Genomic DNA, 25,703 nt, shown 5'->3' with positions numbered 1-25,703 from the left:
TACCTCCTCCAGCTAACACCCTTCCTGCCTACAGTTATCACCTAGTTAATCCATATCATGGATTAATCCACTGATAAGGTTCAACTCTCATAATTTAATAATTTCACCTCTGAAAATTCTTGCATTGTCTCACAAATGAGCTTTTGAAGGACTCCTCATAGCTAAACCATAATAATGATCTTACATCTGGATCTCCTGTTTGATTCTGCTAAACAGTATTTCTATTCTTATGCAACTAGTCCACTTTGTTGTGATTTATACCATGGCACCTTGATTATGAGGCATGCATTGCTTTAATTTCCACATACTTATGAATTTCTCATACTCTTTGTTACTTCTAATTTTTTTCCATTTTGATCAGAGAACATTGTAAGACTCCAATCATTTAAATTTATTGATATTTTTACAACCTCAAATATGTTTACTTTTTTCCTGAACAATGTTTCATGTGCTCTTAAGGAGAATATGTTTGTGGTCTTTTGCAGTAGAATGTTCTAAAAATGTCTGGTAGGTCTGATATGTTTATAGTGTTGTTCATGTTTTCCCTTTCCTTATCTTCTGCCTAGTTTTTCCATACATTATTGAAAGTGGGGTAGTTAAGTCTCCAACAATTATTATTGGATTGTCTGTTTTACATTCATTGTTTCTGATTTTTATGTTTTAGTTGGCTCTGTTATTAGGTGCATGTGTTTATCATTGTTACATTTTCTTAATGGATTCAAACTGTTACCATTTATAACATGTCCCTCTTTACCTCTACTAACAATTTTTGTCTTTGCATCTATTTTGTCCTATACTAACATAACCACTCCAGCTCTCCTTTGGTTTCTGTTTGCAAGGAATATTATTTACATCCATTTATTTTAACCTAGTTCTGCCTTTTATTATAAAGTACCTCCTATAGACAGCATATTGCTGTATCATGCTTTTCATCCATTTGGGAAATTTCTTAATGGCAGTGTTTATTTCATTTACATTTAATGCATTTTCTGATAAGGTATAATGTGCAGCTGCCAAACCTCCTGGTTTGTTCTTTTTGATGTTATCTTTTCTGTTTGCTTGTTTAGTGACTTTAAAAAACTAACTCTAGATTCCTGAGAATATGGCAGAGCTTTTCAAAGTCCTCTATGGATACTTCATTCCTGGTTTTTCCTTTTAAGATTTTTCATTAGTTTATTATTTACCCCAGTTATTATCCATCAACTCATCCAGACTCTATGTTCAACATTTGACTCTGATTATTTTCTACAAAATCCCCCAGGAAAAAGCTGTTCACACTGGGCAAGCTCTGAGTCAAGTTAAACAAACACATCCTTCAGAGTAGAATCTTCCAGGGAATTGCTAAACAGCTAAAATAAGGAAAATTTTCTGAGAAAGGGTCTTTTAAAAATCCCAACCCAATTTTGTCTCATCCAGGTTATTCCAAGCTTCTAGTCTTCACTGTCACTACAGGGTATTGTTTTTCATGGCTACCATAGAACTGGGGAGCAGGGATGGGAAATATGAAAGTTAAAATGTGACAAAACATGATGTGCTTATCAAATATTTTGCAATTTTTCTTTTTCATAAATGGTGCCAGATGACTGAATATCTTTAACTAATTTTTAGAGTTCTGAAAATGTTGATTCTGACTTTTTTTGCCAGTTTTTTAAATGCAAGAGAAAATTTATGGAGTTCCTCTTTCTACCATTTTCACTGACATCACTGCAATCTAAGAATTTTTGGTTGATCACTCCTCAAATTTTATAAACTAGAATACCTACTGTTTATAGGACTAATAGACTAAGGGGAAAATTTGGAGACAGATGGTTTCCCCATCTCACTCAGAAGTAAAAGTTTTTGATCTAGAAATCAGTGACCTATAAGGTCACAAATGATCTGCACTGTTATTACCTCTCAAACCTCATCATCTTCTACCATTTTTCCTCTTGCTGTAGGTGCACTGGCCACTTTGCCAATGCTTGGATGTGGTAGGCACACTGCCACATCAGGACCTTCTCATCAGCTGTTTCCTCTGCCTGAACTGTTCTTACCTGAGATATCTGTATGGTTCATTTCCCCCACTTCCTTCAAGTATTTGCCCAAATGTCATCTCAGTGAAGTCTACCCTCACCATTTAATTCAGATTTGCTCTTCTCCAGCACTCTGCATCCCCTTTGCCATGATTTTTGTATATAGTACTTGTTACTTTCCAACACACCTTTTAATTTCTTGATTTATTGGATTGTTTATTTTGTGCTTCCTCCCATTCTGTAAACCCCACACACATACATTAAAATGGATATTCTTCAAGATAGAGATTGTTGATTCTTTTTCCACCTATATATCTGAAGTACCTATAACATTGCCTGGTGCTGAGTAGATAATTAATGTGCACTTAATTGAATGCATACATGCATGCGTGCATGCAAATGTAAATGATTTTCTTAATTCTACCTGAATTTTTCTTGATATCTTCTTTGTTTTATGGACATGGAAAGGAGTGTCTAACAGATTCTGGCACTTAGTAGGTGTTTAGTAATTTTTCACTGTATGACATAATGAATGCTGGGCCCCATTTCCAGTATTTTATTTATCCAGTACTGTCATGTAAACCAAATGTTCCACCTAAATGAACTTTCCCAAATAACTGATCTCCAGAACATCTAAGATCTAATAATTTTACATATCTCTTAATGGAATAGGTAAATTGCTTGACATGCCTTCCAGAGCATAGCAGAGTGACTGCAATTTAACATTTTTGTTGATATTTGAGACATTATGAAAAAACGAATAGAATTAAGAGTGAGATACTTGGTTGTGGTAATGACTTCATCTTTTATTTGACTGTATGAGTATGGGCAATTCTGCTAACCATCCTGAACCTTAGTTTCATTATAGGTAAAATGATAATTATAACTGCACTGAATAGCTCACAGATTAGTGTGATGTTCAAGGAAGATAATTTGTAGGAACACTATCTAAGTTGTAAAACTACCTACAAACGAATGTGATATAAATGTTTATTATTTGGGAAAGGGCTGAGTGTATATGAACTGCTTTCTATGTGTGAATGTTTAGGGAACAGAGAAGGAACACAATCCACATGAAAGTGGTTAAGCTGGAATAACACTGGTATTACTGTCATTATTTCAACACAATTTTCCATTCCTGATAATTGAAATTCAACCTCTTTTAAACTGGAACTTCACACATCTTGTTGCTCTAGATTGTTAATATTTGTTATTATTGTTATTTGAGAGCCAAGGATGACTCTTCTGTTTTCCAGGAAAATCTCTGGTGCCCTTGGTGCTGAAATGTGCTCCAGAATAAATAGACCCAGGGATACCTAGGGACTCTTGGAACAGTGGGGAAAAAAAGATGATATCAGAACTCTTTGTCAGCTGTTGTTACTCAAGTTAGCCCTGATGTGGCTTTGGAGGATTTTGTTTGTTGTCTTCTTGTTTTCTCATCAAGGAAAGTCAAGCACCAAGTGCCTTCGAATTTTACTGATCTTGTGAATGACAAATGGAAATGAATAATTATTTACTTTACATTATATAAGAATTTTATTCTGCTGGCCATAGGAGACCTTTATGTCATTTTAATCACTTTGGTCAGCAACTATTATTTTTGTTCATAATTCAGTTGATATCAACATTTTGTGGGGTTACCAATAAATTTATAAATTCATTTTTATTGAGATGTAATATTTGTACATATTTATGGGGTATAGTATGATAACTTAATACATGTATACAATGAATCATAATCAAATCAGGTTTATAAGAACTTCCAACTCTTCAAATAATCATTTATATGAGTTGGGGATATTCATACTCATCTACTTTTTTTGAAATACTATTATAGATTGTCATTGTCAGTAGTTACTCTTATGTGCTATGGAAAACTGGAAGTAATTGCTCCTATGAATTATTTTAGGGAACTCAGTTATGTGGCCGGAAAATGCATTATCTTCATAAACAAGTGAATGATCTAGGTAGAACTTTCCTCATAGATGCAGTCTTCCTGACTCCTTAGACTCTGATGATTGGAAGGAAAAGCCTAGGACTTCTTTAAGTACCAACAGTGCCCCATAAGCTTCCAGATGGCATTTTTCTAGTCACACTTATGGGCCAGTTCCTATAACTGGTCTAATGGGAGTAATCGCCAAACAGCAGGCCAAAGAACTAAGGAAAGGAATAGTCAAACCTGTTTTGCTGTCTTAATGTAGTTGTAAAAAAAATCTTTGTTTTAAATTGAAAGGAAAGACTGTATTTGATCAAGGCTGATTGAATAATTTGGAGTTTTGATGATTAGCAAATCATCAATTTCACATCCTGTTTCAACTATCAATCTTAACTCTTTCCAACCCCCATGCATTTTCAAATACATCATCCTTTCTGCCTGGAATGCCTCACCAACAATTTGTTTGCTTAGCAAAATTTTATGTTTTATCAAGATTAATCCTTCTGTGAAATGCAATCTCTAACTCATCTTTAATCTCAGGAGTTTAACATCTGTTAGCTGTTAGCATTTCTCTTTCTGTACAGATATTTCATCCTGTTATTTTGTCTTCTGATTACATTTTATAACAACTGCTACCCTCCTTTGGCCAATTTTTTACATCTTCTACTAGGTCCTATCTATATAAACTCAGTCATCCACTATACTCTATATATGTTTTTTACTAAAAATATAGTATATACTTGTGTGTGCCAGACATTGTATTAATTGCTTTGCATAAACTATTTCATTTAAATATTGAAACAGATCTATGTGTTATTATCTTCTTTTACAGTAGGCTAAACTGAGATCTAGAGAAATCAAGTAACTTGTACCAAGTCACAGCTAGTAAGAGGCAGAGAAAGGATTTGAATAAATATCTGTCAATCTACCAAGTCCCATTTTTTTTTGACTATACTATACTTGTTCCTCTCTTTTCTGTAGTTTCCACTGATTCCTCTGAGTATTGCATCTTAGTCATTGAGCACCCTTGTGGGCCTTTCTTAGAATCAGAAATGATTTTTGCCTTCTTAATGCTTTGAGTCTGTCATGGTATAACTTCCTAAGGGGGAGTTGCTCAAAACAGTCCTTGGAAGAGACTTGAAGAAGGTTACTATGAAGTGACTGGGAAGGAAGCCCTTATCTCGCTTTCCTTGCCCCAAATAGCACTGTTTCCACCCTCAATAGAGAGGGCAGTGATATGACAGACGATTCTGAGCCCAGTAAGGCAGCACTTATGATGGAGGCAGTAGCTTCTTGAGCTTTTCTTGAAGCGGTCACACAGCTCAACATTTCTTTAGTAGGACCCAGACTTGGGCTTTTCTTTCTAAATATTTCCCTTCTCCCTTTCTGCCTTTGCCTCCATTTCCCCATTCTTTTCTCTATCCTTCTTCTTCCTCTTCCCTACTCCTCTTTCCCCCTTCTTTCTATGTCTCTCTACCTCCCCCTCCTTATTCTTGTCCAGTAGCATATAAGTGATTTGTAAGGAATACACTATGATCACCTTGATAAGCAGCTTTTGATTTTTTAGGAAATTCAATCAGAAGAGTACCCAAAAGCAGAACACAATGTAGGTGTGTATTAGTTTTCAAATTTGATCTCAGGTGGCTTATACTTTAGAACTATATAGGATGAAAATCTGAATAATTTGATTAAAGGTCTTTATTATGGAACACTTGGTAAGTAAACAAAATTAAGTATAGTCTTTGAGAACTACACAGTAAAGATTCAGCAAGTACTTCAGCCTTGATCAACTCTTCCTGAGTTTCACATGATTTCAGGACCATGCTCAGCATTCTAATAATTTTGCTTTATCAGGTACCTACATTTTGTCAGATGCTTCATGTAATATTATTTTAATATTTAATATTTAATATTTCTCAATCATGTACCTGTCACCACATGGTATTGCCTTAACAACTAACAAATATCAAGGATAACTGTTATAATTTATCATGTAGGCTGATGTCTTAATCTCTGGGCTATTAATTTATTGAGAGATTATTGAATTCATCTAATCACACCCACCCCATCATTTTATATGAAGAAATTGTGCTTCAAAGGAAAGCAGTGATGTTGCCAAGGCCTCATAATGAGACAGTGGAGGTAAGGCATGACCCAGGACTTCTTGCCTCATTCCAGAACTCTCATCTAATCTTTCGAATTACTGCAGCTTCATGCACATTTATGGTAAACTATATTACAAGCTCCTAAAAGACAGGAACTATGATTTATTTAACCAAAAAATTGATACTTTTGGCATTAATGGAGATAACATTTCTGACCATGTTAGAAGAGCTGCTTCCCTAATTACACAGTGTAGTGACTATAAATTGTAAACTAGAGTGTGCTGGGTAGAGCCGTTCTTGGTTTCCTCTGCACAGTATTATAGAATACTAACCTTTTTGATTTGTAGATGGGAAGCCCATAGAGGGGAAAGGATTACCCCATGGTAGCAGGGACATTGTATAACAATTGGCATTGTTTAAACTTATATTTAGAGGAGGAAGTGCATGTAAATAGTAGAAAATTTTAAAAGTAGGAAAGGTTAAAGAGTGAAAAATAATGCCCTGATTTCACAGGTCTGAAATTCTCTTTCACACAAAACGTTAATTTTTGGTTTCTGTGTATGCTTATAGACATAGTACATACATATACAAACACACAAAATAAATCAATTTTCCTTATATACCTCATGTTCTATTTTGTTTTGTTTCTTTGTTTTTAAAAATTACAGTAGATCTGTAGAGATTATTGCATATTGGTATTTCATATAGAGCTACCTCATTTTTTAATGACTGAATTGTATGGCTACATCATGATTTATTTAACTATCCCTCTATTAATTGGCATTTAGGCTACATCCAGTCATCTTTTATAATAAATATTACAGTTTGTGTTCTCATATGTTATGTCACAGCTGTGAAAATGTGTACTGGGTCAAAATATACATTTTATTTTGTTGTGAAAGCCTATGCCAGTTATCCTTAAGAAAGATTGTAAGATTATCATGCAAAATTTGGCTTTGGCAAAATGGATATATGACAGTTACTTTTCATTCTGTGAAAGGTTTATTATCATGACCCTGAGTAATTGTTCAATCCAGAGCTTCTTTAAATGATCATTCCCCACTATGTAGTGCATTTAAATGAGAATTCAGTTGAAAGAAATGTGATTTGAACCCTACTGTTCAGGATCTATTGGGTAAAGCAGGTGAAGATGGCAATATGTTTCTAAAATGCAATTGAGTCTACACAGGCTGTGATTCCAATCACATTACCAAATCCCAGAAGTGCACTTGGATGAAAGTGTAGGGAGAAAATAACAAAGGGGTCAGACTCAGATAGAAGGGAGTAAAACTACCACAAGGATGGAACCAGTGGTGTGGTCATATACTAACTTTCTGAGGGGGCTGGGAACTAGTTTATGGTGATTGCTGATTTCCACAATATAGTTATTTCTATCATGACCCATTTCACACTATGACTGTGATAATGCTAAACATGAATTTGGGAATATGTGTTCAACATCTGTGTTTCAAGTCACTCCAAGCCAATTCCAGCACAACACTGTCTAGAACCTAAGGGAAAGCAGTATGAGAACATAAGAATTGGGTCTGGAGTAATATCAGGTGATCTTGAGAGAAGTGAGCTAGACTAATCCTCATAGTGTCTTCCTTAGTGGCATTGGGTCCTCTGCTTCTCCCAGTGGTATATCCAAATCTGAACTGAAGAACATTATCTGTTTGTTTTTCCACATACTCCTTACCTAGTGGCCTGAACCCCTCTGGTCTCCAAAGGAGAAAAAAAAAAAAAAAGAAAGGGATTGTGTGTGTGAACTGGCAGATGTGCTTTCAGCATCAAATATTTATCCTGTTATGAACCTAGTGTAAGCTGAAAACCTCCATGAGAAGTTGACTCATGTGCAAAAACAAACCCCAGCAGTTTTTTACCTATATAACCATTAGAAGCACTGGGGGAGTTTCTAAAAACTCAAATTGTTCATAGTTTAGCCCTCAATCAATTAAATCAGAACCACTGAGAGTAAGACCAGGCATGAACATTTTGTAAATATTCCCCGTAGTGATTCTTATTCACAGCCAAGATTAAGAATTACTGCCCTGAACAACCTGGTTCTGCCATCTGATCAACTTTTTCTTGTCACCTCCTCTTCTTCGTTGCATGCTGGCCACACTGGTCATCTTGCTATTCTAAGAACATATCAACTTAATTCATGACTTTCAGCCTTTGCATTTGCAGTTCCTTCTGCTGGGCATATTCCTCCCCTTCCTCTCTGCATGTCTGACCTCCTCCTGTCACACAGGTCTTGATACAGCTGCCACATCCCCAGAGCCTTTCCTTCAAACACTTCTTACAAATTAGTCCCCCCGTATCAATTATACTACCCTCTTTCATTTATTTCATTATATGTGTCAACATCTACAAAGATCTAATGTATTATTTATCACTCATTTATTGTTTGTCTACTTCCTCCAAGGGATCCCCTAACTTCAGGACAAGTCCTTTGACTGTACTGTTCCCTTTTGTTTCCTCCAATGGCTAGAAAAGTACCTGGAGCATAGTAAGTGCGTATACTCAAAGATTATTCCTTAGCTATCAAAAAATGATTATTGAATCTCTTCTAAGATTAAGCTCACTGATGGATTCAAATACTTCAGAATGTTCAGGTTTGAACTACAAAGTATGACAATCAAGACTATTTGTGGTCTAGCTACCATCTAACTTCTCAGTCTCTTCCTTCTACTTCCTGTCCTCTTGAAGAATGAGGTCTGTGTGAACCACAGTAGGTAGCCAAGGTGATCTGGAGCTAGAAACTACAGCGTTAACTTTAGCAGAGGAGTGGTTGTGTGTGTGCTGTGAGAACAGAGGACACAGAACAGAATGTCTTTGACCAAGACAGAGACCAATGAAGAGAGCAGCATGGTTAGAAGAGGGCTGCTGACAGAAATAGAGGTAGGTACACTGGCATGCAACTGTTATCCCAGCAACTCAGGAGGCAGGAGAATTGAGAGTTCAAACCCAGCCTCAGCAACTTAGCAAGGCCCTAAGGAACTCAGCAAGACCCTCTCTCTAAATAAATATAAAAAAGGGTTGAAGATATAGTTCAGTGGTTAAGCGCCCCTGGGTTCAGTCCCTGGTACCAAAAAAAAAAAAAAAAAAAAAAAAAAAAAAAAAAAAGTAGAATGCATAAAAGACAAAAACTTTACTTATAACCCTTATAATATGTCTAATATATTCACATTTCTGGATTACTTTCACATACATTTTTTAATGTTTTATGGTTTTTTTATTGCCCAGACATCCAATTGAATATAAAACAGTGGAGCTGAGATTTGACACCAGTGCTTTTGATTGCCCATCTAGTGCACTTTACATTTCTATTGTATGGAGATTGGGCCACATTGTGGAAGGTACTAAACTCCAGGGAGTCTGGGTTTGATCCTGACCCTTTTTGCAAAAGCTGTCTCTTATCACTAAAGCTAGCTGTTAAGGTGAAAAGAAAGAAGGGTGGTCATAGGGTTCATGACCACTCCCAAGGAGCCTCTCTGTAGGGTATCAGCTGAGGGCCCATTCATGGTATTGGGTTAACTGCCACCTGTGTTCCTAGGTGGATGGGAGAGTGCAAACAGTCACATTCTTGGGATCACAGGGATCTTGCCATCTCACAAGAGACCTACCTTTTGCCAGGACATAGACTGGGTGCCTAGAGCTCTCTTGCCTGTTTCAGGGGCCCAAAAGCAACAACCTGGGAGAAAAAAGTAACTAAGACTCAACAATGTTTGTGAGAACTTTTCAATGAAGTGCACTCTTGAGTGATTAGGCCAAAAGTTCTAGACTGCCTCAACCCCAAATAATGTTATATCCATAATACACATAACCCTAAACAAATCTTGGGCTGATTCCTTTCAGTAGAGATCACTCAGGACAGGAACACTTAATTATTTCTTCCTGTCGGGTAGTGCTTTTGTTTTTCAGGAAAAACCCTTAGAGTCAAGAGAGTTCAGATTGGAAAAGCAAGATAGGAATGCAGATTGGCTTTAGTCCTCTTGGAATCACACTCAGGTATACTGTGAGATTCCCGGAAAAATTCTAATATAAAAGGTAGGCTCTTGAACCAACCTTCTTTGTGCCAGTACTGTTCTCTTAGTGTGTCTTATACCCCTTTCTTGTTGTAGATCAGGAAATTTGAGTTCTAAAGAGGTTAAAATGAAAAATCTCTCTTTCCCTCCCTCCCCACCTCCTCTCATATGTATGTTTATAGAAAAGATACATAGATATACATATATAATATATATTTCCACATAATTAGTCATTGAGGCAACCAGTCTAGTCCTCAGATCTTCAACCTTTCTGCTTTGCACTCTTTTTTATTGTTATGGACTGCCTCTGTTTTTGAAGCATAGGGTCAGAGTCCATTTCAGAGTACATATCACGTTGACATCAACAGTGCACACAGATTGTACAGACCTGACTTGCAATCCTGTTTCAGCTACTAACTAGCTGCTAAGACACTCAATATCTCTGACTCTGTTTTTTCTCATCTTTAATATAGGAATAGTAACTACCTGGAAGATTTTTGGCAACAATTAAATAAGATAACACTTTTGTAGACACTTTGGAGAATGCCAGTAAAAACAGTACTTTCCCTCTCTGCATTCCTCTCCTTAGACATGAAAAGCACTAGATTTAGAACATAAAGGGCATGTAAGTAAGAGAGAGACAAATAAAGGATTTGTCAGTTGTAGTAGTTACAGTGTCAATTATTGCTCAGTTATAATGGTTAAGCAGAAAAAATATGGCAGCCTGGATTGAAACGGTGCTATATTCTCTGGTATCAGTAAGCACTCTGTAGCTTATGTTTCCTGAATTAAGGATAATGATCTGTATCCTCTTTACTCTGAAGAAAGATTTAGTGACATAAAGAATATAAAGATGATTTCAAAATAATAAAGTAAATTTTCAGAGAACACAGTGGTCAAGAGACCAGAGTTTTAGTTCCATCACTGTTATTGATTATGAAATCTTCAGTTCATTCTGATTTGTGAATCTCAGTTTCTCCATCTATTAAATGACAATATTGAACCAGATGATCTCTTTGGACATCCTTGCCTGACATCCAAGATTATTATTTAAATACTAATACATAATATCTAAGTGATCTTTCATGCTTTATATGCTATTTTCCAATCTATTGTATCATGTGAGTTTAGTAGCAGACTGCTGGACTAGGAATGAGGACACCTGTTTTTTGTCCCAGTTTTGTCAATGGCATGTGGAGTGACATTAAGTGGGTCACTTCCACTCTGAATCTATGTTCCTCAATATGTAAAATAAGGGGCATGAAGATTGGACTAGAACAATAGGACTCTAAACTGCTCCAGAAAGTACTGGGAGGAACTACAGCCTTTCTCTAAAGACAACCACAAGGCTATGCCTGCAAAGAAGAGGAAGAAAGGAGTGGATTGGCAGAAGGAGTTTTAAGTTTACTACACCTGCTTCAGACATATTAGGTTCAATTTTATCTGTTGCATATATGGAACTTCTATGTAATTTTGTTTATAAATAAAGGTCACTGCAAAGAAAAAAAAACCTTGATTAGTTTCATTTTTTTAAGATTCCTTATATGAATGAGATCATGCACTATTTGTCTTTCTGTTCTTGACCTGTTTCACATAGCATATTGTCCTCCAGGTTCATCCATAATGCCATAAATGACAAAATTTTCTTTCTTTTCTTTCTTTTATTTAGTTACTTAGTTTGGGTTCGGATTGATCCCAGGGTCACTTGACTACCAACCTACATTTCACATCCCCTCCCCTTTTCTTTAACTTTTGGTACTAGATCTCACTAATTTGCTCAGAACCTTGCTAAGTTGCTGAGGCTGGTTTTGAACTTGTGATCCTTCTGCCTCAGCCTTCCAAGCCACTTAGAATACAGGTATGCACCACCAAAACCAACTCAAATTTTTCTTTTTTAAAAAGATTGTATAAACCAGGCACAGTGTAATCCCAGTGGCTTGGGAGACTGAGGCAAGTGGATCACAAGTTCAAAACCAGTCTCAAATAAAGCAAGGGGCTAAGCAACTCAGTGAGGTCCTGTCTCTAAATAAATCACAAAATAGGGTTGAGGATGTGGCTCAATGGTTCAGTGCCCCTAAGTTCAATCCCCAGTAATCCCCCAAAAAAGGACTGTATAGCGTACTACAGTGTTGAAGCCACATAAATGTTTATAGCAGCACAATTCACCATAGCTAAGCTATAGAGTCAACCTGGGTGCACTTCAATATATGAATTGGTGTATATATATATATATATATATATATATATATACACACAAACACACACAATGGATTATTACTCTGCCATAAAGATGAATGACTTTATGACATTTGCCCATAAATGGATGGATCTGGGATTATCATGATAAGTGAAATAAGCCAATAACCCAAAACCAAAGGTGAATATTTTCTCTGATATGTGGATGCTAATCCAAAATTAGGTGGGGGAATAAAACAGTATAAAAGAAAGATCAGTGGAGTAGACAAAGGGGAATAAAGGTAAGGGAGCAGGGATGTGTTAGAGAAAGACATTGGAATGAATCTGACAGAACATGACTTTGTACATATATGAATATATCACAGTGAATCTCACCATCATATACATCCTCAAGTCTCTAATTTAAAAAATAACTCTAAGTAGATAACAGGAAGAAGTAGAGTAGAAGGAAGGGAACAGGGACTGTGAAAGAAGAAATACTGGGGCCTGAATTAGAATAAGTTATATTCCATGCTTTCATAATTATGTCAAAATAAATTCTATTGTCATGTATAACTATAAAGAACCATTAAAAAGACTGTATAGTATTCCATTGTGTATATATACATTTTCTTTAAATTTAGTTTTGTCCAGTTCATAACTATTGCAAATATGCTGAAAAGAGATCAAATGAGAAGCAGAGAATGGAGGTTACCAGGTGGTGACAGGTAGTTAATGGGGATAAAGGATGATATTGGTTGAAGTATACAAAATTTCAATTAAAAAAATAAATTTTGTGATCTATTGAATATCCTGGTGACCATAATTCTTAATAATGCCTTGTATGTTTTCAGATTGCTCAAAGTATATATTTTACATGTTTTCATCACAAAAATATAATTAGGTGAAGTGAAGGATATGTTAATTAGTTTCATTAAACTTTCCACAATGTGTTCATATATCAAAACATCACATCATGCTCCAAAGATACAATTATTTCTCAATTATTTTTTAAAACATGACTATGTGAGCTCTAATCCTTAGGTATTAAAATGGAACCAACCAAATATACTCTTTCATAACTTCATTTTTGTTGTTTTAACAAACCATTATATTTTGACCATATTTCCAATTTAAAAAAGAAATACATTGAGATCATCTTTAATAATTGAACTGGGTTCCCTTGCATAAATATGGAATAATTTAATCATTCCCCTAATGTTGGTATTCAAATGTCTCCAATTTTGCTTATTTAAGTAATGCTAAAATTAGCTTCTTTTGTGCTTATCTCATTATTTTCTTATAAAACATGCCTTGAAGTAGAATTTCTAGTAAAAGCTTATGACAATTTTTTAATTTTTGAAATTTATTAAAAAATTACTCTCTAAAAACTGTATAATCCCACCAACAATACCTCCTAACAAACACTTTGCTATATAACTTTATCAATCTGACTTGTAAAAATGATATTTAATTTGTATTTTTATGATTTCTAGGAAAGTTGATCAATTTTCATATGTTTACTGGTCATTTGAATTTCTTGTTTTAATTGCCTATTCATTCCTATTGCCTATTTTTCTACTGTGCTGATTACTTTTACATATCAAAGATATTGACCATTGATTTTGCATAATTAATGCTAATAATTTTTCTTATTTGTGTTTTATCTTTAAATCTTATTATATTTGTTTAGCATAAGAAATTTAAAAAATTTTTGGTGAAAATCATCAAAATGCTCACTTGTATTTATTTTTATGTTTATGAAGTCCCTTTTAACCTTCAAAATTTATAATTTTCACCCGTATTTTCTAACAATACTTCAGTGATTTTCTTTTTTATGCATTGGCCTCATTAATCCATCTGAAATTTTATTTTAACTAGTAATTTAACTTTATTGTTTTTCCAAATAATTAACCAGTTATTCTGAAACCATTTAGTGAATTAACCCATTCTTTCTTCACTAAATTGGAATGATGTATTACATGCACTACATCTGGTTTTAGCTTTTCAGGATTCTTCTACCAATTTACTTTCACAGGAACCAGTAGCAAACTATTATAATGGCTATGGCTTAATACTATTTTAGATAACTTGTGGGACAATTCTTTTTTAAAATATTTTTTAGTTATTTATAGACCTTTAGTTTATTCATTTATTTTTATGTGGTGCTGAGTATTGAACCCAGTGTCTCACACATGCTAGACAAGTGCTCTACCACTGAGCTAAAACCCCAGTCTGGGCAATTCTTATTACTCTTCTTTCACCAATTATGTTAGCATTATCACACAGTTAACACCTCCAGATGAACTTTGGAATTATTTTGTCAGTATTTTGTCTATTTTTTTTTATTTGTAGATTACATTGTGGGAAAACTTAAATCTATGCAATATTGCATTTTCTCATCTAAGATCATGGTACATTTTTCCATTTCATTCAGGTCCTTTCTTGTATCCCTCTGTAAAGTTTTTCTTTAATTTTTTCCATAAATATCCTTTATTAGCACTGTAAATTGTGAGAACTTCTACATTCTTCAGTGTTCTTTGTAGGTTAATAATGAGAATGATGGTTTGATGCATGATGTTGACACTTCCAGTGAGTAACTCACCTACTTTCTTCTTCTAATCCAAATGGTACATTTTTAGAATGTGCAAATTTTAAAAAAGCCTGATAAGACATTGACCTCAAATCGTACTGCATGGGCACGCCATGGAGATGACATAAAACAACAGATTGGGAGCCTACAGAGACAAACTAAAGGATGTTTCATGACTTCAGTTTCTGCTGAAACTTTGAATTATACTTACGGTTTATGATGAGAGACTAAAACCATGAATAAAGAGGAAGAACATCAGGAAGTCAAGAATTTCAGGGCCAGATGACAAGCAGAATTTTTCACATCAACCCAGTATGTGAGCATTTACAGTATTTAAGGGTTTGAGTTGTTCTAATAAGACAGTTACAAAGCATTTAAATGAATGGTCTGTTTAAATGGTCTGTTTGCATCTCTATAGTATATGACCTTACCTGCTTCGATATTTCGCCAGTCATTTCACAATTACTTTTTGTGAGACCTTGATTATAGGTTTTATATATAATTGTGTTGCTGAAAGTCAACAATGTCCAAGAACTGAGTTTAATATTTGTATATTGTGAGCTGGATAGGTGTTTGTGTTCTTTGTGTTAATTATTCAGTTACCTGGATAACATAATGGAAACATAGTACCTTTTAGAACCACCTTGGGGCAGGCCCAGATCCCACCAGCATACTTCTTTGTCACCTGAATATAGAGAAGGCATCCACAGGGTCATTAACTTCTTGACAAAGAACAAAGATGCCTGCCACACTCAGAACACATTGTGTTCAGACTGTGATCATCCACACTTCTCCATTGGATGTCATTTCCAAGTTTGTGTACTGGCTCTACCACCAACTTCTTGTGGTTTGGTAAATTGCAATACTTTGTGTCCATTTCATAATGGAGGAGTTAAGCATCACATTAGGGCATTTTATTAGAAAGATTGTAAGATCCTTTATACTCAGAGATTCTTTGTTTCTAATTAGACCCAATAAGTCAGAGCTACAAGGACACAGATAATGAGATTCCTAGAAAGAAGAGTCTTAGTGTCTACAGTTATAATGGGTTGAGATGTAATTCAAGAAAGTTGGGGCAGGCATCGTGTAAGGATGCTACAGATGGAGATGTTTTTGTTTTTGTTTCTCCTGTCCAACATTTTTCTGGAAAGATTGTTCGTTATCCATTCAGCTGACTCAGAGAGTCAAAGCTGTGTGCCATCACCATTTTGATAACAATCTGATCTCACAAGGCCAAAGTATTGAAGGTGTCAGCTCTTATAGGAACCTCTTACATCTGGTGTGACATTCAAATTCTGAGTGTAACCGAAGAGTTACCTTCCCCCAACTTTCTTCAAAGGTGACTTTTTCTATTGTATTTGAAGAAAGGGAGGCTTGTCATCTGTCTGCTCCTGAGTCATCCACTTGACACCTCCTTTTCCTCTGTGTGAGCTCCTGCTCTGGCCACCACCTGTAGCATGTCTTCCTCCATTTACTGATGTTGTCATGGAGCAGTAGAGGTTTGTACAAGATGGACCACACTCCCTGCCATGCCCTGCCACAAACACAGATGATGGAGTGTTCAAGACTACTGACCAGAAGGGGATGTTTTGATCGACTTTTTCACTGCCGTGAACAAAAGACATGAACAATTTTAAGGAGAAAAAGTTTATCTGGGGGCTCATGGTTTTAGACATCTCAGTTAATAGATGGATGACTCTATTCCTCAGGGCCTGAGGTGAGGCATAACATCATAGCAGAAGGGGGTGGAGGAGGAAAGCAGCTTATAACATGGTACCAGGAAGCAGAGCAGAGAGAATTCTGCTCAACAAGGACAAAATACATGCCCTAAAGGCAATTCCCCAATGATCCACCTCCTCCAGCCACACTCTACCTAACTTCAGTTACTACCGAGGTAAGCCCTATCAAGGCATTAATGTACTGATTAGGTTGCGTGTTTCATAACACCATCATATCAAGTCTGAACTTTCTTTCATTGTCTAACACATGAGCGGGATGCCTCAAACATAAACCATAACAGGGATTCAAGTCTGGTGTGAAGGTGTGGATGCGATGTGCCCAATACTGCGTACAATATTGTCTAATCTTTTGGATGGATAAACTTTGTGGATTGTGATTTGTATCAAACCAAGGATACAATGTCAGGCTGGAGAATATCCCTGATGACCATAAATGAAAAAATTCTTAACAAAATGCTAGCCAACCAAATTCAATAGCATATAAAAAGGGTCATTAACCATGACCAAGTGGAATTTATTCCTGGGATGCAAGGATGGTCCAACATATGCAAATCAGTAAACACAACACATCATATCAACAGAATGATGATCTCAGTAGAGGCAGAAACATCATGTGACATGATTCAACATTTTTTCATCATAAAACTCAACAAATTAGGTATGGGAGGAATGATCCTCATCCCAAACTAAAGGTCATACATGACAAGCCTTTGGTTAACATCATTAAGATCAGTAGCAAGACAAGGATGCTCACTCTCACCACTTCAAGTCAATATAATATTGGAAGTTCTACTCAATCTCATTTTAATGAATCTTCTTTATCATAGAATGGGATATATAATACCCTTATAATACTTATTTTGCACCAGATTAATACTAAGCTTTTTCAAACAAATCAAATGGGAAGAATTGTTATTATTAAGAACCCTGAAAGTTTCAACCAAATACATAGAAAAATAGTATAAATAATAGGAAGTAATACAAACTCAGGGATTTTACATTTGCTCTGCCATCCTTGGTGAAGTGATTATTCAATAGGAGAAGTGAGTTGTAAGGAACCTTGAGTAGTTGTCAGCTTCATCCCCTGTCTTTCTCCTATCCAAACAGGGCAGATGAGTCATGGTGTACTTTTCAGAACTTCCAGAATAGAGATTCAATTCATAACCACCTTTGCAATCCTCAATGACTTTTGTCACTATGAAGTGTTATTGCAAAAATTAAATTCATCATTATGCTTTAAAAGGAACATGTGCCATGTGTGGATATGTATGTTTTGATGTGCTATATACTCTTACATGATCAGACAAATATGCATACATTTGCATGTATTTCAGAAACACAGTTCATATAGGTGTATATACACATTCACACATCTGTGCATTTGCATATGCATGAATACACATTTGTGCATAAGCATGTTGTTTATGCCTATTGTGCATATGGCTGGCAATGTCAGTGCCCCTCCATAGCACCTTGATTTTTTGAAGTGCTGTGGAAAACATGGGGAGAGAACAAATTACTGTATATGTAAGATAAACTGTGCAGTACAGTCAATCATTGTCCTAAAAGGACAGAGTAAAGGGACAAGAAATCATTATTTTGGATAATTTCTTACATACCTGTACTACTCAAGCCTTTCAGTTTAAAGATTACAAATATATTATAGATGAAATTCAGCCATTCTTCAAGACTCCTGACCTAGAACATATCTGAATGATTTCCTAGTCCAACCCATTTCATATTATGATTGTGGACTTGAGAGGGAAAAGTACATGTCCAAGGTCATTTGGTGAATTAATGATAAGGATGATCAAAGATCCAAATCTTGTGAGTACCAGCCCATTTTTCTTATTTGGGTTGAATATTTTTGTCCAGAGATTTTCTTCTGTAACCTCAGCACTGAATACCATGCCTGGCATATAATCAATGCTCTGGAAATGTGAAATTAATATGCAATGACTGCTTGTACTGGGCATTACGCTTATTCCTGGGTAAGTCATAAAGAAAGTCTATATTTTAGGTCACCTTGTTTTAAGCCAAGAGACATCCTTGGAAAAAGTATGATCCACAGGTAAAGAAATGACTTAAGTTTCTAATTGAACAAACCTATTTTCATTTTTTCCCCACTGGAACCTCCTTCACTCATAGGGTTGGGTGATCTTCTTTCAGATGTGGAATCTAAAACTCCTCTTGGAGCATTATTTCAAGCTCCTTGCAACCTGCAGTCCAGGAATGAGTATTTTCTTTTGGAAGATGAGAGTTCTCAAGAAGTCATGTTCTCCTAACTTGAACTTATTTCAGTAATCAGTGTGATGAGCTACTCTGAAGGAACATAGCAGCACTAGTACTGTGGGAGTGTCCCACTTCTAGCACACCCACAGCACTGGAACTGAAATTACTAGAATTGGATACAGGACCTGCTTTCTAGGAGCTGACACCCAAAGATTGAATGGCACTCATAGCACCATCCTTTCTGTGAACATATTGTAGTCCTCAGTTTCAGCAGGAGAAAAATGTTATTAGTAATTATGTACTCTGCTTATACAAATAAAATCCCTTGGTACAGCAGTTAGAGTACTATCTTTTTTGATATATTCATACATACATATAACACAATTTGCTTCATTTCATTCTCCAGTACTTCCCCTTTCCCTCCTGTCCTCCCTCTCCCTGATCCATTTCAGCCCACTATCATGTATACCTATAATGCACTAATTACAAACATTAAAAGAGAATATCAGACAATTTACTTAACTTAAACTTTGAAATTTGACTCGGCATTCACCTTATAAGAATTTATACTTAAGAAATGTACACAGATATATACGATAATTTTCTTGCAGTATTGTTTGGAGAGTGATTAAATATTGCTTTTGGAATATAAAAAAGACATGTCCTTAAGAAAATGAGGTTAAGAAGTGAAGAAAAGCAGAAAAAATAAATAATAACAAATAACAGAAGTGGGTGGAAAGGGTACTCACTTAGAAGCCTTGGTTTCCTCACCTGTTAAAAGAAGGTTATAATACCTACCTCGAAGTGCTGCTTAGATGATTTATGTATAGCATAATAAAAATCCCTGACATAGACCTAGTTCATGGTATGTGCCCAATGAAGCATAATTTTCTTCTCTCAGGGACTTCTGATTCATGTGCTCCTTCAGGCAAGTCACTTCATGAAAACTCATCCTTGGAATGAAAGGGTTTTATTGGTGTGATAGTTAACAGTACCTTTAAGCCCTGTGGCATGGGAACTTGAAGAATTTTGTATGTTTCAGAGTAGTTAAAAGATGTCTTTGTGACAGAGAGAGGAAGGAAAGGAAAAGGGAAAATAAAGAAACAAGGAAATAAACTTTTTCAAAAGGAGAAAGAAAACAGAATTCTTTATTATTAAAGCTAATTCCAGGTTCTTACAAATAGCCCTGAAAAGCACTGCTTTGCTGACCTGGTTACTACTGAATCTCCTACATAAAATAACCTATCATAATAGATGTATTTCAGCACCTTATCTGCACATTTTAGGCTTAGTGAAGGGAGAAGAAAGCTGAGCTGTACCTAAATTTACGTTTGGTTATGTTTTCCTTTCCTGCTATCAATTAGCAATCACTCTTTAGTTTTCTTTCTTTTCCCCACTGCAAATACTACTTCTTTACCAAAAGAAGCTTCTATTCAGTAAACCAAAGCACAGAAGAAAATGTGAGGAAAAATTAACAGGATCTTAAAGAAAGGATGGTGTGAAGGGATGCACAGGCTTAGCACTCTGGGCCTGAAAGTCCTGCAGGTTTCAGAGTAGCCAATGTATTTTTGTCTATCTCTGCTGATAACTATTGAATATATGGAAAGAAAGATGCACAGGTATATTCAGTCCATTCACATTTATCAAATGCCTACTATGTTCCAGGCTTGTACTGGAATCTAAGGAACTAAGTATTGAGCAAATTAGATGTTTTTTTAATGGACTTCTATATCTTTGAGTAGCTATTATCCCACGTATCTCTAAGTCTCTCTCTCTCTCTCTCTTTCCCTCTCTCTCTCTCTCTCTCTCTCTCTCTCTTTCCTCCAGATAATATAGACAATAAGTATCTCAGTTCTGTTCTTCTATTGGCTTCAGAGGACTTCCTTTTGCTTGCTTTTTGTTTTTGTTTTTTTTTTGTTTTTTTTTTTTGCTTGTTTTTTAGTGTGGATAAAGTCCACATACAGAGTGGACTTTATCTGTTATATTTTTATAACATGCAAGATTGGGAGTATGAACACAAGCAATTTAAAAACAGGAATCCCATGGAGTTTTATTTTATGGAAGTTTTACCTGTACTGGCATTAGAAAAAATAAATGTCTTGTTAATGCAACTATGATTACTTGAATGCTTACAGGTGTCAGTAGGAGGAAAGTTTAAACCATGATAAAGGAATGATGATTACCACAATTGATCATTTTCTTATGGGCATTCCTGGCTTTTAGCAAAATTGAGCATCTCATTTTAAAAACCATTGAGTAGTCCTAAAAATGGAGGAATCAACATGTCCTGAATTATTTAACCCACAAAATACACCTATGAAAACCAAACAGTATAGCACCAAATTCAACCTGCCTATTTTAGTAGTTACATACTGTGTGATCAAATTGTTTGGGAACATTGTCCACTTCTCTTGTTACGTAGTGTATATCTCCATGTAATTTTTACCTAGGAAATACTCAGTGTGTTTTTGTAACATATATGCTATTCTTGTATTTGTTTTCCCAGGAAAACAGAAGTACCTGTGTGCCAGCAGAAATGATTGCACCATTGATAAATTTCGAAGGAAAAATTGCCCATCTTGTCGTCTCCGGAAATGTTATGAAGCAGGGATGACTCTGGGAGGTATGATTCTTTTTGTCCTCTTTCTCTTTTCCTTCTCCCACCCTCTCCCTCCTTCACTCTCTAGTTCTCTTTCTAAATCAGATTTTCTTATTAGATGCTTCCAAGGGGACCAGCCATGCTCTAGATGCAGGCTGACCTTTTCATATCCAATGTGGCCATCAGCCAGCTGGTGCTTTCCTTGCCTTTAACCACTCCACTCCCTACTCTGGAATTCAGCATAGAAGAAGAAGGTGTGAAGCAGAGATCAAGGACCAACAGTGGATGAGTGAGGATGGACTTGACTAGGCAAGGTTCCCAGGGGACATAATGGTACTAACCTGATGCTGTTAAATGGTAGTGAGGATGAGGGAACTAAGGAATCCAGAACAATCACAGGTACAGGATGACCCAGGCACGTACTGGCCTTGAACACTCAGGAATATCCCTCAGTTAACCGCTCCTGCCTATGTTATAGAGCCAGCCACTTGGAATGAGAAGCTGCTTCCCTTTGGAGCCTGTGACTAGTCTGCCAAACAGAGCCAATTTCATATCATACCCTTTTAATCATTTCCTTTTTTTTATAAATCTATTGATCATTTCCAGAAACAATTTTCAGTAGTACAATAGCTTGAGAGAATGAAGATGCAGCTCTTTTGAGGTGACCCTCTAGCATAAGCTCTCTGCCCTCCCCTGAGCCTATGTCCACCATGGACACTGTCACCATTCCAGAATGATTTGACACCTGTTAACTGACTCTTATATTTTCCCTCTCCAAATTCTTCATCTCTTCATGTTTGTATCTGCCCAATGCCAGGGTTCTCCCTGCTGCCTGCTGTTCCCCAAAAGATGCATCTTTCTTAATAAAAGCAAGCTCATTAGTCTACTTTGATTTAGAAATGGAGCTCAAAGAAAGGCAAGTTTATTTCTGAGTGACCAAAAGTACAGCCTCATACCTGATTATTCATTATCAGCTTGGAAAACCCAGTGTCTGGATTCCAGCCCTCTCTCCTCCCCTCACAAGTCTAATTTAGAGCAATTGTCCTTCTCTGGCTTTCTGTGAGGTGCTCAATGCCTTGTCTGCCAATGTGCACATTTTTAAACACCAACTTGTTTTCTACCTCTGGAGCAGGGCCATGTGTGCACCGCCATGTAGATAACTATATTCTTCCCTCCCCACAGCCAGTAGTATTATTTAAGGTGAGAAAAGTATCTCAAAAAAATTGACCCAGGCTCCATCTAAGACAGTTGCAACAGAAGCTTCTGAAGTAATATCTAGTACCCCCAGCCATGACAGGCAGATGCCCTGTGAATGGCCTTCTAGTCAGCCAAATCAGATGGAACTCAAATATTAAATCAGCCTTGTTTTTGCTTGCTCAGTGTTCTCCAATGAAATCCTGAAATTGTGATCTGCAGTGGGGAGGAAGACACAGGACTAGGGTGCTGAGTGCAAAAGGAAAGTCAGGAAATGTGACCAAGGGATCAGAAAAAGAATGTTTTTTTTTTTTCCATATGAATGTTGCAAGTCCAAGGCAAATTTCTGATACACTCAACCCTCAATTATGTGGCTTTATGAGAATTACATCTAAGAGATAGGTACTTTCAGATAGAGAGACCCTTGGCTTGCCGTCTACTAATAGAAATTGCAAGCCTATTTTGATGCAGGTCAGAAGTCCTTATTACATGCAGATTCAAATCTTAAGACATTAGCAATATGTCTTAGCCAATATCTTCTATCATGTAAGAGTCTTGTGACATGATTTCAGTGAACCCCTTTTGAAAAGGAGCGTGTGCATAACAGATAATTTCACTACAGTATATAGCAGTCAGACATAAGTTGCTACATTTTTTTATTGGTGAGTGGTGGTACAGTAAGTTTTCAGACTGGTTTATTGGGTAGAGTGCTCAAATTTGAATGGGTGTGGTCAACACAATGAAGACAAACTGAGAAGTGTTGTGGCAGGATTCCATTTCAGTTCCATTCCCATGATATTTACTGAGAGTTGTGTGTAAGGCATAATGCTAGGCATTAGAACTTAAGGCTGCAAACTTCATTAAATGCCCACATGACACAAGGATATTTGATGTGTAAATGGCCTTTCATTTAGAGTCAGACAAACCTAGGTTAAAAGCCTAGGTCATTATTTATGGTGTGTCCCCTCTAAGCCTAAATGTCCTTATCCATAATCTAGAGATGTCATCCTCACAGTAACAGTGATAATCAGATGACATGAATGTGAACCTTATCAATAAATGACAAAGTGCCAGACAAATGTAGGGGTTATTATGACAGTTAAGTTACTAATAATTTAGGTGGGAAAGCTGTTCATAGCACTTCCAAGTGACTTTTACCCTGAGTGATTTGGCATGCCCTCTAATATATAAGAGTTCTACAGGGAGAGAATCACCATAAATCAACTAAAACTTGATCACCTAAAATTGAAAAAGTACCATCATGATCCTGTTTGGAAGCTTATTTTAGTAATTAAGAAAATCATATGCTATGTTCCAATACTGTCAGTAGAAGTCCGACTGTTTACTTTCTTAAACCACTGTTTTAAAAAACAAAGTTTGGAATTTTGCTGAACATATTCCCTGCCTTCCTCCCTTAACACCCTCCCAAGTTTATTGTTAACCTGTAAATTCAGTGTTCACCACACCTGTAGAGAAATAATGGAGAAAAGCAAAGCATCAATACAGACTGACCCTTGTGAATAGCAGCAGACTTCCATTTTCATAAGATTTGGGTTTAGCATAGATATTTTGATCACTTTGAAAAAGAATTCATGTAATTTCAGTCAAATCAAAATGATGTATTTTCCAAAATGGCAACTAGGAATGTGGCCTTGGGCAAATGAGTTCCTTCTTTCCTCTGAGGCTCATCGTAACATTGGAATAGTGGGCTTCACCAAGGGTATTTCTGGTGCTAGTATTTTTTGGATTTTCTGTCTAAATTCACACAGGAAGGATTTTAAACTTACCAGTCAGCTATTTCTTGAATTGTCTATCACCAGAAGTATGTCTGTTCCCAGAAGTATGAGTGGATTGACTTGCATAGTAATTTGACCTATCCCTGTTCACAACTACATCAGATACATCATGTGTCTAAATGTAGACTGGATGGATAGATTATTGAGGGAGTGGAGGGCAGAAGGGCTGTCTCTGTATCTTAGAGAACCTGGCACTGCAGCTGATGTCTGCTTGGACTCAAGGTCTCAAGACCTCTAATCCGGCTTTCTCTATAGTGTTCCATTTACTGGTGATGGGAGCTTTTTAACTCAGATAAGCCTTGTCCTTTTTGCTTCTAGGCCTACACACTTGCTTTGTCTCTTAGCAGTTAGTTCTTGGTGTTTCTGATAGGATACTCTGGGTGGTTGGCTTCTTAGGATGATTCCCTTAAAGAATACCTGCAGGCTCTCAATGCCCATCCACCACAGCTTTTTTTTTTTTTTTTTTTTTTTTTTTTTTTTTTGTATCTGATTCATTCCTTGCTGCTTTTGAAAACCACATATTATTAATTTCTTCATTTAAATCCCTTGCCTACTTTTCACTTAAGAAAACACTTACAAATATAACTATCCAGATACGGACCTTCCCTCCAGTGAATTAGCTGTGGCTTTTCACAGTCCATATTTAGAATAAATACTCAGCCATCTCTCACTTTTCTCTGCACTTCCCAAGGATACACTCCCAGTTTCCAAGATGGAATGAGAAAACATTAATTGCCCTTCCTGTTGTTTTCTCTTACGACCCTTCCCTCCTTCCCACTTTCACCCCTCTTCCTTTCCAAAACATTATTTCTTTTCGCATTTGCAATTCCTGAGTTGTCAGCTTTTAGTAAATAGCATTGACCTCTGTTTATGCCTTCTCCTGGACCATGGAAGGTTGTAGGCCTTTCACAAATTTCAGGTGGCAGCCATCCTCAGAAGAGAGGGAATATGGATCCCCAGAGCATGTGAGATTCTGAGGTGTGCAGCATGTCATTCAAAGGTTGATAAGTCTCTTTCCACTAGGAAACTGAATTCTTCATCTGAGAATGAAAACACATCTTCAGGTTTTAATAATCTTTATGAATTTCCTATTTGGGAGGATGGCTCAGGGATCCCTTGGCAATGGTCTGATGTCATCATGGACGGTATGAATATCCTTGGTTTCCAGTGTTGAAGACAGTCCTGATGCAAGCTGTCTCATCATTCTCCATGTGCAAGAGAAACCCAGAATTGCTACTTCCAGATCATGTTTCCTGGATGCAAGAGAGTGATTCCAATGCTGAAATACCAT

The 25,703-nt window shown here is 36.4% G+C and overlaps 1 protein-coding gene across 2 annotated transcripts in view; it reads left to right on the top strand.

Annotated features, from left to right (window-relative positions):
• AR (androgen receptor) overlaps positions 1-25,703 on the top strand; it is a 169,973-nt gene that overhangs the window by 111,634 nt on the left and 32,636 nt on the right. For both annotated transcript variants that reach the window (XM_079125053.1, XM_079125054.1), the window contains exon 3: positions 21,330-21,446. In XM_079125053.1, coding sequence (XP_078981179.1) covers positions 21,330-21,446 — 117 coding nt within the window. The remainder of the gene's footprint in view (positions 1-21,329; positions 21,447-25,703) is intronic.

This window comes from Sciurus vulgaris (genome assembly GCF_902686455.1).
Source record: "Sciurus vulgaris genome assembly, chromosome: X".
Classification (NCBI taxonomy): Eukaryota; Metazoa; Chordata; class Mammalia; order Rodentia; family Sciuridae; genus Sciurus; species Sciurus vulgaris.
This window is presented reverse-complemented; position numbering and strand designations above follow the sequence as displayed.